At 43.3% G+C, this 18,596-nt stretch overlaps 1 protein-coding gene across 6 annotated transcripts in view; it reads left to right on the forward strand.

Annotated features, from left to right (window-relative positions):
- SH3PXD2A (SH3 and PX domains 2A) overlaps nt 1-18,596 on the forward strand; it is a 253,653-nt gene that overhangs the window by 178,639 nt on the left and 56,418 nt on the right. For 3 of the 6 annotated variants that reach the window (XM_054071937.1, XM_054071939.1, XM_054071941.1), the window contains exons 7-8: nt 2,609-2,656; nt 11,119-11,250. In XM_054071937.1, coding sequence (XP_053927912.1) covers nt 2,609-2,656; nt 11,119-11,250 — 180 coding nt within the window. Of the gene's footprint in view, nt 1-2,608; nt 2,657-6,970; nt 7,219-10,657; nt 10,996-11,118; nt 11,251-18,596 lie in introns of those variants that run through there. The other 3 variants (XM_054071942.1, XM_054071943.1, XM_054071938.1) reach the window with 3 other exon arrangements.

Below are 18,596 nucleotides of genomic sequence, written 5' to 3' on the forward strand. Positions count from 1 at the left end.
AGCAACAGGGGACAGGAGAGGCAGGAAGTGGAGGTTTGTTCATTTACCATTACCAATCCCACTGGAAAGTTCTCCAAGCCCCACACAGAATTCCAGTAAAACTGTGTCCTAAAGGTGAAACCTGGGGTTGTTCAAAGCTTGTGTTTTGTTGGCTCAGTCACAGCATGCTTCTGGGGCCTTTGACCTCTTCCCCATGCCCTAGCTCCCTCCATGGCTCTTCATTTGAGCTCTCTGCGAAGTGGAATCCATCAGTAATGTCTGATATTATTATTATTTGTAGGGGGAACTCTAAGAAGCTGGTAGCAATTAGAGTTTAAATGTCTTGGAATAAAAAAAAAAAAATCCCCAAGAAGGAAGTTTAATGCTAAGCAGATGTGCAGGAGCAGCTGAAATATGCTAGCTGTCTTCTGTTTCAGAAGGAACCTCATCCATATCTAGCTGCTGTCAGGCTGGGGCAACTGAGAAGAGCTGCTGCTTTTGTGCTGCTTCTTGGGCCAAGGAGTCCATGTTGGGGACCTGTGGCGTTGTTTAGCAGTTAATACTTCGATTGCCCTTTTATTCTGGCTTAAACCAATGGTTTTGACAAGGACAAGAAATACTTTGTTTAAAAAGAAATTTTTAAAAAGTTATAGTAGATAATAATCGGGTTTTATAGTGAGTTTGGGTCCTTGAGATCTCACGTGGAGTGTTCGTAGATACGGCTACCACAGGTCTAGGTTTAAACTTCCTCTCTTCTTCAGCAGACAGATCCAGGGTAGCCCTAAGGTTAAGTGCAGCTTATTCCCTCTATCCTCCCTTGTTGGCTGTTTCAGCCTTTTGCTGCCGGTTCAGTCTGGGGCAAAATGTTAGAAATTTTTCCTGTTGTTCCTGCAGTACATATTCTGCTTTATTGATCACTGCCATATTCGGGTTCTTCTGTCTGGAAAGAGATCTGACAGCTGACTGAAGTTCATAATCCTATTCCTGAAGGCAGTGGAAGTCTACTCAAAAGCTAATAGACAAGTTGCTGACAACAACTCCTTCACACTCTTTCCCGTGCGTGCCCTGAGTTTGTAATAGAAACATGCTGTATATTTCCCTCCATAAGCTAAAGCACAAGTTACTCTGCCAGATGATTTCCTGTTGTACTCCACCAATATAAAGCCTTTTTCTTTTTTTCTTAAATGGTAATCCAAAGTAAATTATTGTAACTTACCGCAGTGTATTTTGTACTGCACTGTGACAGTGCAGTTCATGGGTTTGGGAGTTAGATGGTTGGAAGACCTTTTTTTTTCTCTCCAGGTTGCCACTGTTGAGAACTTACTGAAAAGTAAGAAAAATACCAAGCCCACCTGAATTCCAGTTTTGCTCTAACACAATGAAATTTGTGTACCTGATTTAAAGAAAGGATTTCAAAACCTCATTATTCCCTTAGCACTGAGGAAACACCACAATGTGTTTCTTGGAACTCTGGTTTCAAGCAGGAAGGTTTGAAAGCCGTTTCTTATACTTTGGATCATGCTAGCAATTTCTCAGTTATAGATGTACTAGGAATCTGTTACTGATTTTTGGCTCTCTTGATGATATTCCGTAGGTCAAAAGACAATAACAAGTCAAATAGACAAGGCCACCAATATAGTTTGCAGCTCTCTCCAAGTCATTGAAGAGTGATCTGCTGTTAAACTGATTGATTCAGAACTGATTTCTGCATTGAAATGGATTTTTTTAAATCACATTTTGGAATGGTTTGTCAGAATTTAGGAAATTCTTAGCCTATCGTATGAACATGTCTCCTCGTCTCTTCTCACAGGGAATGTGAAAGTAACAACCGTCTTTCTCTCTCTCATCCCACAAAAGGAGAATGTTTGCTGGTTCTTATTTTGAAATGAAGGCAAACACAGTAACTCTTAAAACATACTTCCAGTGTATTTAAACAAAAGAACTGTACCATTTAATATTTGAAGATTTTTCCCAGAATCCCAACCCAAGTATTTACACTTCATTTCACAGAGGGAGAGGAAAATCTTTTGACCTAGTTGACAGCAACTCTGTTGGTTTTCTCCTAGGTTTCTGCCTCATATTCATTGGCTAAAAATGGCATTTCTAGTTATACTTCAAATGTACTTTTATTGGAGCTTTGTATTCTTTTCCATGGACTATTATTTATCTGTTGGTATATTCCTGAATGCTATTCCAGGATAACAAAACACAAATGCTGGTAGAAATGTGCATGTATCTGCTAAGCTCAGTCTTTGAGTTGCCTGTTGGTCTTTTGGGGATCTTTAACAACTGCAAAGCTAAATACTTTTGCAGGTCTGAGGCTTAACTCTCTCTTGGTATGCATTCCCTGCCCTATTGTAAATAAACTCTGAGCATATCTTATTGTGAGATATCAAAATCAGATCCATTTCTTAAGTTCTGCAAGTTCCCTAAAACATAAAAATTAATAGATTCGTTCTTATGATTTGACCTTTAACTAAGTCCCCATCATGCCAACACTACTCTTAAGAAAAACTTAATGTTTCTTTCAAAACTGTCTTGACTAACTTTCAAACTTTCTGATATGACTGTTTTCTTGTTTCTCCTATTACTTTCTCTTTTCATGGCTGCCCTCTTCTTGGATTTCAAGTTTGGATGTCCAGTTTGTCTGAGACTCCAAAAAAGAGTGTTGCTTCAGGTAAATTCTTGTGTCTTGGTGTTCTGCATGCTATTAAAAAGAGAATTCTGTAGTTCAAACTGTGTGTGGTTTTGGAGTTGTCTTGGATGTGAGTGTTTGACTGTGGATATCCAGGATCTGTTGTCCATTGGGTTTTCATGAGGCATTATTTCTGAGAAGGAAGAGCTTTGCTGCCTCACCTTGCTGCTGCTGCTAGCAGCGGATAGTAGTTTGCTGTGTTGTATCTTCCTTGCCCAACTCAAAGCCAATGCAGCTTCCCCTTTTATGGCCGGTTGACCCTCATCACAGCTAAGTACCTGCACAGCTGCTCTCTCACTCTCCCATGTGGGATGGAGGAGAGAAAAAGAGGAGAAAAAGTGAGCGATCTTGTCAGTCAAGGTAAAGGAGAGGAATGTGACTATATGCTCCTTGTTCTTCTGAAATGCTCTTTTCTTTTTCACAGTAAGTAAAAAGGGGGTTATATGGAAACAATGGGACTCTGAGGAAGATGCAAAATTTTCATGGGAGCCTCAACTCCTTGCTACAAGGAGTTGGGAAGGAAGAGGAAATGAGGAGACAACTTCTAGGTGAGCTGTCAGAGTGTGAGGAATAGTCCAATGCAGAGCAAAAACTAAGCTTTATAGTGTAAGGAATCAGGACTTCTGCTGAATAACCAGTGGATTTCTTCTGCAAACATTTGCCACTTGATATAGAATACCAGAGAAGAGGTATTTTCTTTCTTCGGGCTTGGGGAAAAATGATTGTGAGCCGTAGACCCTGTGTCTGTACAGGATGCTGGCCTGGTCACTCTAGCAGTTAAAGCTGCACGTAGGTCTTAAGGCAAGGAAGGATGGAAATACACCTGCTGCTTTCCATACCTGATTCAGTAAATATTCAAGTTTGTGCTCAGTTCAAAGTGTGTGAACAAAATCCCACCATCCTCAACAGATGAGTGCTTGCTTGTCTGAGTATTTTAGCACGCAGTACTGCTGTGATTTCAGAAATGCTATCCTTGACTCTAGTTAAATATGTCCCTGGAGGGGTTCTGCCTGATCTTAGCAGAGTAGGTCTAATGTCAGGGTGGTGGTTGGACATAAAAGTGCAAAAATATTTGAAGTATTCAGTCGCAGGAGCCTGGTGGCTGATAGGTTACCAGGGAGTTCAGACAGAAAAACAGAATTAGATTAAGCAGGATGGAAAAATGGTGAGGAAAGAGAAGAGGTAGTGGTGCTTGGGAAGAATGACAAGTAGCTCTCAGATTACCTGGTTGGGGGTGAGTGTGGGTTTCTCTGATTCTCTACATCTGTTGGGATTGTTTTATGACAAATTGAATGCCGAGGCTTTCATCCTTTTTCAAGGGCAAGGAAGTGAAGTCTTTAATAGATATCATTTTTTTGCCTTCTGTTGACTGCTTTTAGCTAAATGCAGGTTACCAGTTTGGCTTCAAAAATCTGTGTGTGATAAGGCAAATGTAAGTGAATAACTGCATTGTGTAGTATTTGAGGAGGTGAATATTGATACATTGTCCTTCTCAGATGTCTTCTGGTGCACCTGGCAGGTTCTTAGCTCCCCATGCTGTCCCAGTTCTTGTGGTGTTTCTGTTTACTCCTTCTTAGGGATTCTTCCCTAATGAATCCCCAGTTTCCAACACGGCTACTTCATTCCAGACCTGCTGTGGCCTGTATTGTAATGTGGCAGGCCAACGGAGCAGACTTGAATGTGAATGTGATCTTTACCCACACAGAATATACCTTTGTCTTAGACTAAGGGTTGGAGACTAGAATAGAAGCCAGTTTGGTGCTGCCCAAGGTCCAGCCAAGGGCGTAAACCTCCTCCACAAAGAGGAGACACTAACAAAGAATTGCAAGTGGTTAAATTTCCTACTTTGGAATAGGAGGAGTGCCAAACAGCCAGATCCTAGAGGTGCTGTGGTGAGACACTAGTTTGGGGCACCCAACTACCATTAAATTCCTTGGCTAATCTGCTACATGGCATGTGGAGTAACATGGATGCATTGCACTGCTAAGCGGGACTAGAGCAAATGCCAGAGTATACAGCTGACTTCAGCCTGGTGGAAGACCTTGTCTAGCAGCTGTGTGAAAATCTCCAAGCAGTTTAACAGATTTGTGTGCAAAATACTTAAGTTTTCTTAACTGTTGCTACCTGTAACCTAGTTGGTTGGAATCGCTGTTCAGAGAGCCAACTTTCCGAGGAGCAGAAAGACGATTCTACTCTTCCCCCCGCCTTTACCCTCCTGCTTCTAATTTTTCTTGGCTCTGTCTTAAAACCTAGCCGATCAAAAATAAAAAATAAAAACCCTGAGACTAATAAGCTCCACTTGGCAAAGGTCAGCACTAAATTTCTCTGTGTGTCAGAATTTTGTTGGAAATGCTGCTGAGGACTGTAAAGAAGGAAGAACTGAACTGGACTGCTTGCTTGAGAGAGTGCCTCTCATTTGCCATGGGGCAAACTTGTTCCTGATGTGCTCTCTGTGAGGGCTGTGTTTTGCGGCTGGTTTTAGCTGTGTGTCAGACAGGTATTCCAGTGCTGGAGGCCACAGTCTACCTTAAAGCTGCCACTTGTCCCAAACTCTTGAAGGCTTATCCAGATCTTGGTTCTTAGAAGTGCTAGAAAATGTTATGCATAACTTATGCTGGGGAGTAAATCCAGGCATCAGATTAATTTTCTGCTGCTGCGATTGCTGGTCATATTCCCTTCTTGGTGTCAATGCAGGCTGTTGGCTTTGTCTCCCTGTAGCTCTTTGTAACAGCAACCCAGGGGCCTTGGGGGTAGTTAGAGCAAGTCATGGAGTTACCGTCTACACCAGATTTCTGCATGTACAGCCAGAAAGATAACAAGAAAGACATGAGTTTTAGCTACTCTGCAAGCAGCTATTGCCCATGTACTGAAAGACTTGCAGAGCACATGAGAGCTGTGGAGCTGAGAAATGACCATGCACACATACAACTTTATAGCGAAACTTCTTGTACAATAATTAAGATTGCTAACCTGGGATGAGAGGGTTTGCGTGCTGACCTGGCCATCACTGAGTAGATGGTGCTCAACTGTTTTATTCTCAGGCATTCTCAGTACCCAGGATATGAGTCAAAGGCCTGATTGTTTAGGGCACATTAACAACAAAACCAAAAGAACAAACGAACAAGCAAACAAACAAAAATCCAAAACGAAATACACACAGAGACTAGAAAAGACATCCTAGGCTTAGAATCATGGTTTTGATCTGAATCTGTTTTATCCCCAAGGAGATTCGCAGGAGGCTTCACCAGTCTCATCCCATTGCTTAGTCTAGGAATGGGTTATTTTAGGAACTGCTTTTTTGAGACCCTGGTGAGATCGTGAGCTGTAATGTAATCTCTTGTGCTTTACTTGGTAAAAAGTCTGGTTTTTATCTTATGTGCAACAGACACCCCAATTTTTAGGTAGACCTACACTCTCTGTCTCAAAGTACTTGAGAATATATCATTGGTGGAAGGCTCAAAGAAAACCTGCAGTTTTAACATGTTTGTTTATTATAGTGACATAGTCCTTCTTATAAGAAAGAAAAGAGACAGAGTTTTGTAGTGTAAGAAAATCCCTGTGTTTAGAGCTGAGCTATTCTGGCTATGTTGGTTTTTTCCTTTTTTTTTTATTTCCCTTCTCCTTCCCCAAAAGGAGTTTTCCAGAGATGTGTAAAGTCTTAGTCTTGAAGAATTGGCTTTAAGAAGAAACCACTGCTCTAGATCCAAGCTACCACAGTTACTCCTCCCTATGTGTAGAAAAGTGCAAAGCTCTGACTTTATTGTATGGAAAGCCATGACACTCGGGGATGCTTTCTGCCAGATGCCCCTGTGTGGAGCCCCTGCATGTGTCCCCAGCAGTTGTGTCCAGGTTGGAAGAGCTGGAATACCTGCCAGTCGGTTGTTCAGCTGTGAATCATTATTATGGCGTTCACTGACCGTTGCTGTGGTTTTGGCTGCTTCTGCAAAACTTCCACTGACCAGCCTAGTATGAATTCATTTAGTCTGAATCTGTAAACACTTGATTGATAATCATAAAAGAGCAATATAAAAGCCTGTGTGCTGTATGGATTAAAAGAGCAGACATGTTTATAGCCTGATAACAACGGAGTACTGTGGCAAACATCAGGAGTCTCAGATTTCCATATCCAGATGATTTTATTTTTGGAGTCCAGTTGGTGGTTTTAATTTTTGGCTATTGCAAAACCATCATAGCTCTTAGCTGTTGCAACACGGGAGGAGGAGGACAACAACATTGCTAGGAACGGGTGTTCCACACTCTTATTTAGGAGGCTTTCACAGTAGTTGCTGGTGTCAGAGTACTGCGGGAGGAGCGATGCTCCCTCCTCGCTGCCTGGTGGTGAGGACAGGGTGCAATTCTGACACTTAATAGTAACAGATGTGAAGGATACAGACAAGCTCCGATGACACTCCTACCTAGCCCCAGGAAGGACATTGCTGAGATGAGGAGCAGGAGGATTGTAAAGTGGAGCCCTATGGAGAGGAGGAGGGATATCCTGAAGACTTTAACCAGGAAACGGACTCAAGGCAAAAATAAATGGAGAGGCAAGCAAACTCTTACTTCAGCCAGCAAACTATTGCATGCTCTGCTCTGGGGAGGGCTTGCAAGTGTTTTGGTTTAGCTCCAAATAATTCTTTTTCGGGGAAACTTTACCTTGCATATTGGCCTTATCCTCTGCTCTCTTTTCCTTCTGCCTGGGCTTGAAGAGGCTTTCAAAGAAGTGTGGCTGTAATGTCGGCGGGGGGCATTGCAGTGTGCATGTGAGCTCAAAGGGGAACTTGTGCCACTCTGCATTCCTCTTCTCGGTGTGCTTCACAGTGAGCAGGCGGTTATTCTTCAATGAGATGCTGGGTCCTGTGTTACAAATTAGACCTGAGCTAATTAGCAGGGATATGGAAGCGCCCACGGTGATGGGTGTAATTGGTACTGTGCTCTTGGCATTGTTGCCGGTCTTGTTCTTTTGAGTCCCCTTTGGGAGAAACCTGCGGGCTGACATAACATACCAGTAATGTTGCGGGCATCCTAACTGTTATTGAGGAGTAATTCAGCTAAAGGTGCTTGGGGGGGGAAGGAAGGCTGAAAAGGGCTAGATTTTTGGGTTAGGTTTTGGGTGGGGGGGGTTGTGTTTTGTTTTGGTTTTTTTTCACCCTACTGACCATGCCTGAAAGGAACATAGTAACAACCTAAATGAGGCCATGGAGAAAAGCTTTAAGGCTTCTGATTGCTGGGAGGAGCTGTTTTTCAGTTTTCTTTCCTCCTACCCTTCCTTATTTCTGTCCTCCTTTATTGTTACTGAAGTCTTCCCTACAGTGCAGAGCTTAATCCTGGAATAGCATCACTCCAGGAGCCGTGGGGACCTCACCCTTCAAAGGGTGTATCCGCGAACCATGATCTGCTGTAGCTGTAACTGAACAAGTTTGTTTGGCCTCGGTTACTTCCTAGACCAAGGAATTTGTCAACCTATTTTTTTGGTCTTATTAGGACCCCTGTAACACTTATACAATCTTCTGTTAAAACATTAACTGTGTGTGTTGCACGAGCACTGTAGTAACAAAGAAGTCCTCTGGCAGTGAGTATCTTATCTGAGACAGGCAGCGTAGATGGCATCGTAAAGTCCTATTTTGGATATGTGAGTGCAAATATAACTTATCTTGCCAGACTATGGTAAACCCTGGGGTTTGGGTTTTTTTGGGGAGCCAGGATTGTGGAGGTAGATTTAAAATGCTGCTTCTCTGGGTTTCCTGGCAAGGGCACTCCTCTGGCTCCTTTTCACTGGCTTGGACTTGGTGGTTGACAGTAGTGTGTTTGCCAGCATGTGCTCCAGCCTGGTCCTCTCTTTGTTCCCAGTGGGGACATGTGCATCACATAAGCATCATTCCTGCCACTAAGCCAGTGCAGTGGTTTGTTTTCCTTCCTTATTCTACTCCCATATAAACTGTCAAAGAGATTAGAGGAAAGATTATATTTAGGGTGTATGTTTAGTGAGTAGCTTCCTGTCTATCCCTTTTTCCCTTTGCCGTTGTTCAGTCCCTCCTTTTGCCTCCCTGCACACCAAATCATCTGCTGATGCATAAACACGTTGCCATGACTGCTTTTGTTTCTGGTTAAAGAACAGGTATCTATCTTAAGATGACTACAATGAAGTAGGGTTTGTAGGTGTTATTTGGGTAAATAGGTTGAAGAAAGATGATGTTGCCCTGTTCCAGACTGGAGAAGGAGCTGTGTGGGAAGCCATGTGAAACAGGGAAAAGCATATCATCACATTCTAGATAACTCAGTTAGCACTGGTTTAAATCAGAACATGCAAATCGGGTTGATTCATCATGAGCAGAAAAAGAATGCTTATTGGGAATGAACAGCTATGGTGAAAAGTTTTATTATGAATTTTGGTGCTGGCAGTTCACTGTCTTCTCTTCTTGTTCCTGCTGTTGGCTATGGCTTAACTATCCATAGAAAAGTTAAATCTATTAAACACAAACTTCTAGAGGAGATGGCTTCTCTTTAAAGAAAATTAACCTATGTAACCTGAGGAGTGTCAGAGGCACGTTTAGGGAGCAAGGAAGTCTTCTAATTTTCTGGATTTCTGAAATCTGGTCCAAAGGGAGGCATAGTGACAGACTTTCCTTTCAGGAAATGGTGGAATTAATTGCTTTTTGTTCTAGGATTTTCATTTCACGGGATGCTGTTTTAATGGCTGATGCACTCCTTACCTTTCTTTTGGCAGGGATGCTAATTATTTGCCTGTAGAATCACTTTGCATCTTCAGCCCAAAGACATATATGAACATGCTGCTTTTGGAAATACAGCGCTGAGCATCCTGTGCTTGGCTGTCAGTCCCCTGACTTGTCTGTGGACAGTTTCAGACCATATTGCTTCCTTCCTGTGTCTTGTAGCCAATTTGTCATCAGAAATTCAGGATACCTGGAGCCTGCTCCTGGCTCTGCCCCCGTCACGTGAAATGGGACGTGCATCAAGTCATACATCTGCTGTCTCCCCTTTCTGTCTGCATCTTAATCTAGAGAGACAGGAATGACTTCTTGCTACGTAAAATGTACAGTAATGCTGTTGGGCCAAATATCTCAGTACATGTTGCTGTAATTCAGGAAATCTGTAAAATAACTTTGCATTCAGGCATGTGTCTGGTGGCATTCAGAAAGAAACTAGATGCTTTTTGCTGTGGTCTGACACTGAAGACTGTATCAGTGAAAACACATTAGAAAACCCTGATGTCCTAAATGTTTCGTGACTGCTTGAGGCAGTTTCCAGGCAGAGCACTGTTGGTGTGTGCCTGGGCTTCGGGGTGCAGAGGCACTGGCCACACTGCCTGTGTTGCACTGGTGAGCTGAGATGCATCTCATCCGGTGAGTGGCTGTGCGAGGAGGTCCCCTCTGTGTCTGGCATGGCAGTGTACCTGCCTTGTAGCTTCACCCCAAAATAAATGATTTTGACTTGGGAGCAGAAGAGTCAGAAATGAAAAAAACCTCAAGAAACAACTTCAAGATTGTGGGGGTATGGAGGAGAACAGTTATCTTGTGCCTTTTTTATCCTCACTTGTTTGAGAACCTGTGCTCATTCATAAATGGCTCAGCCAGCCAAAAGCCCATGATATGATGAGAAACCAAACAACTGGAGAGGTTGGCTCCAAGGGCTCCAAAAAGGCACCAAAGGGTGATGGGAGAGGGGGAAGCCGGAGCACACTGTGCCCCTGTACTGCTTGGGGCTGCTCTGCCGCGGGGAATGCGGAACTGTGGAGCTGGTGGGGGGCAGGCAGGGGGTGGCCGTCTTTGAGCAAGGATCTGGCGCTATAACTTTTTTTTTCTTCCTCTGTTTCAAGTAAACACTCTTCCCCGCCCTCCCCTCTCTCCCTCCACCCCACCTCCCTCTCTTTCAGTGCCGCTCATGTGTTTCTATTTAAGGGCTGCAGTGCAGACGAATATGATTGGCATCTACAGCCCCCTCTTGACTTTCAGCTCAAGCCTTTAGAGTGGAGAAGGAGCTGAGCCGCCAAGGGGAGAGCTTTTTTTTTTTCTTTGAGTTTACTGGGGGGATGGCTCAGCTGTGGATTTATGCTGCTTCTGCCCAGGATTTTTCTCTCTGAATGGGAGCAAGGATTGTGGAAACCATGTTGGGAAGAGGTTTATTTTCAGAATCCATCATGAAACTTTGCAACTAATTCACTGTTTTTGGCTCCTTTTTCGTATTTTTTTTTCCTCCCCTTTTTTCTTTTTCTTTTCTCCAATGTCCCTCTGTGCTGCTGAGTTGTGGGCCAGAGGAGGCTGTTTCTATATGGCCAGCCATTTGGGGATATGCTGCAAGCCAAGGTTGTTTGCTGATTCACTTGTTTCTGGTGACAAGTTGGCCTGTCGTGAATCGGATGGACGGAGGTCGCTCTCGAGGAGCCATGGCTGGAAGCTGGCTTACGGCTTGCTTTTTCCCTTCCCCAGGTGCTGATGCTAGCTCTGAACCCATGATCCTGGAACAATATGTGGTGGTGTCTAACTATGAGAAGCAGGAGAACTCTGAGATCAGCCTCCAGGCTGGAGAGGTCGTGGATGTCATAGAGAAAAACGAGAGCGGTAAGACATGTTTGCTGCTTTTCCCTTTTCCAATGGTCTGATTTTTGCATGTGTTCCTCTTCTTTCGGTTTCCTCATCTCTACTTGTAGCAGTGTGCTAGTTCCATCTGGTACAGTTACTATGTCTGGCTAAGGATGTTGAAGTTTCTCAATGTTTATTTGGGCTGGGGGCCAAATGTTGCCTTCTACTGTAAGAATGTTTCATAGGTTTTTGTGCATTAATTAGCCAAAGTACACTAATGGAAAATGAAGGTGAAGGAGAGAAGGATCTGCAGCTAGTGAAGCTGATGTATAGTAGACTGATACAGTTGCCCTGCTGTCTCTTCAAGTCTCTGTCGGCATTTCCATTACCAGCTCCCTTTATAGGATGAACGTTTAAAAATTGCTTGGGATGAAACTTGGCTTGACAGCTTAGCTTGTGGCCCAGAGCTCGGTAGGGAGGGGAGAGAATGTGCGTAGATAAGTACGTGGCCATGCCCAGTTTCAAAACTTCTTGCAGAAACATTAATTGGGGAATTCTGAGGCAAGGAGACAGAGGCTGTCATGTAAAAGCAAGACGAAATCCCTTGTTTTGCCATCCATGGAACAACCAGCTTCCACTTGGAAAAACAGATTTTTGGCAAGTGTTTATATAGATTTCTGTTGTGTATCTTAACTCTTGAATGCCTGGTAGCTTTGAATCGGGCTGAAAAAACACAGAAGACTGTGTACATGTGAGTGGTTGGAGCAGGTTAGCAGCTGGTTTGAATAACTGCCTGTCTTCAGCAGCTCTCCCTCCTCCCCTTCAGCCTTCCCTGAGTATTAATCCAAAGCTGTTGTCCAGGATTTGTTTCCAGCCCACTCGTGACTTGTGTGTCCTCAACCAGTGGAGTTGCTGGCACTTGGAGCCATTCAAGCGAAGGCTCACACCACAGTAGCTCCACATGCAGGGCTCTCACTGGCTGGCTTTTGAGCATGCTGGGCACGCCAGAGCTTGGGAGAACCAGGGCGCCCTGATCTGGGACTCAAATCCATCTTCCAGAGCTCTGAGTCAAGTTAGCTGTGATGATGGCCATGCATTGTATTTATTTTTTTTTCTTTTAATGGTGTGGTAATTTCTCAGCTGTGTGAAAGCCTAATGCTTGTTTGGCTCAGTCATTTGCTGGCTGGTGATTTAGTGTGTTGTCCAAAAGGCTAGTGTCTGGAAATGTGCTGGCTAGTGTGAACAGATGTGCCTGTCTCCTGGGTACTGACTGTATCACTTGCAAAACTAGTAGAGGCCAAAATGCTCATCTGCCCCACTTGAAAGCACTCGTTGTGACTGAAGGGAAAAAAATGTCTTTATTTCTTAAACAGCATATGAGCTAGTGGACAAGAATCCTTGCTTCCGAGCCCGAGGGCTCCTCGTTGGCAATAGTGGGTGTTAGTACTGTCAGAACAAGCTTGGTTATTGTGGCAACGCATATTCATATCCATAATTTTCCTGTCTTAGATAATGGCTTATGGGGCCAGGGGAATTGTGCTGTTACAAAAATGCATGAAGTGCCTGAATTCCAAATTACATTTCCTTTGTGTTTTCTCTTAATGTGGTCTCTCTGCCTTGTGCAGTTAACATCATATTGTGTTGAACCACACAGTATGTGAAAATATAAATGGAGAATGTTGGGGTTTGAGTTTAATTAATGGGTCCAGAAATGTGACTGTTCTAGCAAAACATCTTTGAACGTGGATTACAGTCTTAAAGACCGTATTGTGATGCTTAGCAGCCAGATTTCTTAATCTCCATATAAACAAGGAAGGGAATCTGAAGCCTTGAACTCTGTGCTATGATCTTGCCCTTTATACGCGTGTGTGTGTGGGCATGCATACATAAAAAGATATAGATTTATAAAAAACACAAATGTAAGTCACAGGTTGGTCATGGAGAGAGCATCACTTGTTTGGATGCTTGTCTAAACTTTCTGGCAGGGGAGTCATTTTTTAGTTGTTCCAGGAACGGGATTCCAAACATACACTCTCACTTTCTCCTAGGTTAGGGATACCACAGCAGTGACTTCTTGACTCTTCAGCTCTAGCTGAACCTACAAATGGCATGTGACGAAACTAGTAAAAGTTTCTCAAGTGTCAGGTTTTAAAACCCTTCAAACCTTATTGTTGGAATTTGAATGCCTGCTTAGTGTAGGCAAGCAAGCCTAGAAGATGTGATTCTTACTTCTAAGAACATGAAGATATACTTACCAAGAAAATAAGATTATTGGATTATGCACATGTGTAGTAATTCATCTGACTGTATGCCTACATTGACCTGATAAATATTGTGATGCTATAGCTGTAATTGCTTAAATTAAGCTCTTCCTTCTCCTGATCCAGATAGACACAGGTGATGTGTAAGGTGTTATGGATGTCACCTGCAGCAGGAACAGTTTATTCCATGAAAGGAGGGAGTTGTAGCTAGATAGCTTGTTAGATGCATGACTGAGAAGTCCGAACAGGTGACAGCATGCATGGGATGTGCTGCTGGGCCAGTATCTCAGACTTCCTTGTGTGTATATGTGCATATAGCATATCATATGTCTGATTTGGTGTTTTTTAACTGTACTTCAGGGAAGCTAGATATGAAAAGTTATGAATGACTACTTGATTTTTAAAATGTTACCTGAATAGGGTTGTTTGCTAGTATTTAGGGACACTTAAATGCTTCCTTTGTTTCCCGGAGTGGGAAAAATCAACTTGGCTCTGTCGTGTGGGTTTGTAGGGAAGAAACACCTTCTCTTCACTTGTCAAATGGCCCTATGCTTTTTACACAAAGACACTCATAACTGGTTTCCAAACAATAGTGTCCGTTTCACATCCTGCTGGATGTTTCCTTCTGGACACTTGTAGGACCCGAGCTACCATCACCATCTCCTTTGATGTTTGCCTCCAAATTGTGTATCCTCATGAAAGTAAGCTCTACTTTCAAAGGCCGATGTACAGGGCACAGATAGAAGGGGAAAAAAAATCCAGTGTTTGATTTATTGAGGTCTTATCTGCTTATCATCAAGCTACATTAATTTTAAGTGTGTTGCATTTACTGTGTAGTATTATTCAATGTTAAATTCCCTATACAATAGATTTAAGACATCTCACAAGCAGATTCATGCAGGTCAATTTGGTAAGGCCTTGTCTCAATCTTAGTTTTATCTTTCACTAAAAGAGTTGGACAAGATTGTCCTCGTTATTGTGCCAATGAGAGTTATGACTTGGACAGTGCTTGAAGTTGAAAATTCTGTTTAGTATTTTATGACTTCAAAGCAAGACTGGTGTAGCACGTGATGAATAGTTTCTGGAAAGCTTTTCATAACTCAGTTATGAAGCCCATGGGTCACTGTAACCTGACTGTTGTTGCAATCGCCACGGAAGCAAAACTTGCTAGACTGAAAGAAGCCTGTAGAATTTTTACACTTCAGAACAAATTATTCAGTAATGTACCAGATCTTGCAAATGCCTATCTTGGCTCAACAAAAATTGTCCCTCAGACCTTCTGAATTCTGGCTACATGAGCAGATGACCTGCAGTGTGCCTGATGTATCTGATGGATATTTACATTTTTCTCCTTAGCTGAGGAGAAAAGCCTGTGTGTAACAATGGTCACAAATGCACCAGGAAAGACATGGAGATTTGGTCTTTCCAGATGGTGCCTGAGAACAGGCTATATCTACAGAGCTTGTGTTCTTTGCTGGAGTGACTCTGATTTGTTTAAATGCACTGTGTAACCAACCTGCCCTTTCCAACACTATCTAAACATCTCTGAGCTGTTTCAGAATAACAATGGGAAAAGTTGACTCAAGTCTTGTCTCTCAGGTACATAAGCTGCTTTTAAACCTTAAGTGCAAAAGCCTTGTGGAATGACTTAAAAATATATTTCTGCTGCAGTAAAGAAATGTTGTGACTTTAAAGCAGGAATCTGACACAGATTTCTTTAAGGTAGAAGGGGGAGGGACTGGACCAGAGCAGCTCACTCTCTGCCAAGTTTTGCATGGATGTGGCTTGAAACGGTCAAGCCATAAACTGTGGCGGCAGTGTTTGCAATGGAAAACCTGACAAACAGTAAAGTATAAGCGTACTCCCGAGCACCTCTGCCTCTGCTGCTGCTCTGCTCACAGGCAGGATGGGGGCTCTTCCCTTGCAGTCCCTGGGAGCCATGTCTGCGGTGGGGCATCATGGGATGGCATTTTCATCTGGGCTGAGCAGGGTTGTAGCCATTTCCTTTGTAATTACATAGCTACAGGCCTATTTCCAATATTATATTACACACAATACATAAAGCAAAGCTAGTTATGGTTAGCACAATTCTATCGGGACTCAGGGGAACCTCTGGGAAGGGAGGTTGCTCTTCTCTGCTTGGATGGCATGTGGGACATGGCACTGAAGTATTGGCAGAAGGAAGGTCTCTACTCATCTGAGTGCCCTGGCTTAGGGGTCTGGGGACCTCCTAGTTGCCCACACAGTGTCAGGAGACTAATAGTTGCCCGGCATTGTGCTCTGCTATGCCATTTAGTTTCATTATACTGCTCGCTGGGTGCAGTCATCTAGGAGAGGGACATGGAGAGGCCACAGCTCTCTTGACTCTGACTCAGGGGGTTGCCCTGGCTTCCCTCTTGCAAACTCCCTCCTCTTAGGTTGAGGGCTTTTTGAGCTTGGCTTCCGCCTTTTCCGGGGTTACACAGCACCTTGTATTTGAAGGTATTGCTTTCCAGGGTTAAGTAAGTAGTTTTATTTGATACCAGATCAGGCCAAAATTACTTTAATAATGAACTTGGCTAAAGGGGACACCCTTTAAGTCGTCCAGATCAAAACAGAGAAATGTGGTGGTGTTTTGTTTGGTGGTTTGGTTTTCTTTCATCTCGTGGATTCCTCTTTCATCCCTATATTCCCACTGCCATGCTCACTTTTGCAAGTAGCATTGATTTTCAGTCCTTTTTCTTTAGTGTGGTGGGATTTTTTTGTTTGAAAAGCCAACTGCTCCTGTCTTGCATCTGCTTTCTGCTGCTTTACCCTTTTTTTCTAGGATATTGTTGTCTTTGTGATCCTCCTCCTGTACATAGGGAGCATGGCACTATTTGCAACACTAGCAGATGTTCTCTAAGTATTAGCATTATCTCACAAAAGCTGTCCAAAACCCAGTGAAATTCTCTTTATTCTAATAGATAAGGGATAAGCTAGCACTTTTCTAGGTTTCAAATGTGGATGCAGCTCTACACCAAATTGCAAATTCAGTAACCGTTTGCTTATGAAATGTCAATAGCTATGCATCCACTGGTCGGATGTGTTGACAGATACAGTGCATGTAATTACCAACATCATGCTTTATTTCAGGTGCAGTTGTGCATCCTGGCTTTCCCTGGAAAGCTGGTTTGTTGTTTTTTTTTTTTTTCATTCCAAAGCATTTCTAGAGAGCGTGGTCTGTCAGATGTGACTCTGGACCTGACTCCTGTTTGTATATCTAGCCTTGCCCTGCTGTCTGCTGTGAGAATGCTAATTCAGTTCTTTGCATTTCCATTTCTTCCTAGCATAGGTGTGTATGTGAATTTTAAACCTCGTAAGAGACCACGGTCATGATATAAAAAATAAATACTCTCACATACAGCAGACCTTTGTCTTCATCAGTCCTTGAGCTGTGTCTGGAATTTGAGGAGGAGAAACAAACACTTAGTGTAGGTCAAACACCTTTCCTCTAGCACCAGTGGCTTCATCCCAGAAGACAGGTGTGGGTGAGTGGCCACCACTAAATACCTAGGATAGCTTGTGTAACTACTCTGTGTACCAGTGTTCATAACTCTCTGACAAGCAGAGCTGAGATCAAGGAAGGACCACCCCAAATCCTTCTTCAGAACCGAAGTTTTGTAGACTCCAGTGCCCCATCTCGAACACAGTGCTGCCTTGCTGTGCGTTCTGACTTTCTGGGCTTGTTGCAAGCCCTGCAGCAGAGGATACTTGATCCACTCATGAATCAGTTCCTGTCCTGCTACAGTGTTCTGCCCAATGTGTGTACTAAAGCAAGCAAACACAGACCATCTGAGGAGGCAGAGTGGGTGATTAGCAGTTTTTGGCTAGGAGTTACTGGAAAATTATTTAATGTCCTAAAAAACAAGGGTTTGTAAACGTTTTTCCTCCAAACAAAGACAATGCTGGCAAAGCAGAGGTGCTTTTCCCCTTCCAGCGCTTGCAGCTCATGGGCTGGAGAAAGGCTCCTCTGTGCAGGCAGAGTTTCAGAGCCATCTCTGACGAGGATAAGGATGCTCAATGGCACTTGCTGGCTCTAGGGGAAGCCTCAGACAAACTTAGAGCAGAGAGTTAAAACTGGATGCAGTGACTTGCTCTAGCCAAGTTCTCACTAGACATCAGCTCCTTTCTGAAAACACAGTGCCTGACCAACCCTGCAAATAATGCAAATAGGCATTCCCTCTTCCAGTGGCCTGTTTGCAAAATGTTGAACGGATGGAGAGAATTTACACTCACCAGAAACAGCTGGATCAGCAGGAGATGAGGAGGAGCCCTCCTTCCTCTGCTCTTGCCCCTGGGAGCCTAAGGGTGGGGTGACACTGTCTAATGACTTTAGCAGCTGTACTAAGCTGGAAGCAGCTCTTGACAGACTACCCTGACCTCTCTGGCAATTCTGTTTTCTGAGCTATTTTCTAACCCTCCCCCCTTTTTTTTCTTGCCTTTTTTTCTAATCTGATTAGATTTTTAGATGTGTGCCTCTGTGAGAGTAAGGAGGCAGTGGTGGTTGCTTTCTCTTTCTGGCTTTTCAACTTTCAGCAGAGAAAAGATGTTGGTATGGCTGAAGCACTGATTTGGCTTTAAAGAAATTAACTTACATTTACTGTGCGCAGAAAGGAAGCATGCTGCAACATTTTTGAAGCACTTACCTCTGAGCTGTAGTTCAAGGCTGCCCTGTACACAGGCTTGAATGATAAGTTTTTTGGGGCTGATGTTTCTAGACCTGCCTATTGTTTGAGCATCACCATACCGCCATCTCAGCTGAGGTTAAGACGTTGCTGCATAAAAGAAAATGCTTGAGTTACTAATGTGTCGCAGTATTTATGCTGCTATCTTGTGGTGTCTAAATGGCTTTCTTATTACCCACTCGGTAACTTACATGGCAAGTGATGTGTGTTTCTGTCTTTAAGAACTTAGAAGGTAGTTCCCTCTGCTGGAACCAAAGCAAGGTTGTTAATACTCTGGTGTTTGTAGCTGTCCTCTGTCACTGTGGAAAATGAAGTTGTTCTCTATTGCTGCCTCTGAAATACCTGTGGCTTTGTGACTATGAAAATTGTGTGCTCTTGCTTTGCTGCTGGGAGTACACATTCCAGTCCTGTGACAAGG

The sequence above is a fragment of the Cuculus canorus genome, chromosome 7, assembly GCF_017976375.1.
Source record: "Cuculus canorus isolate bCucCan1 chromosome 7, bCucCan1.pri, whole genome shotgun sequence".
Classification (NCBI taxonomy): domain Eukaryota; kingdom Metazoa; phylum Chordata; class Aves; order Cuculiformes; family Cuculidae; genus Cuculus; species Cuculus canorus.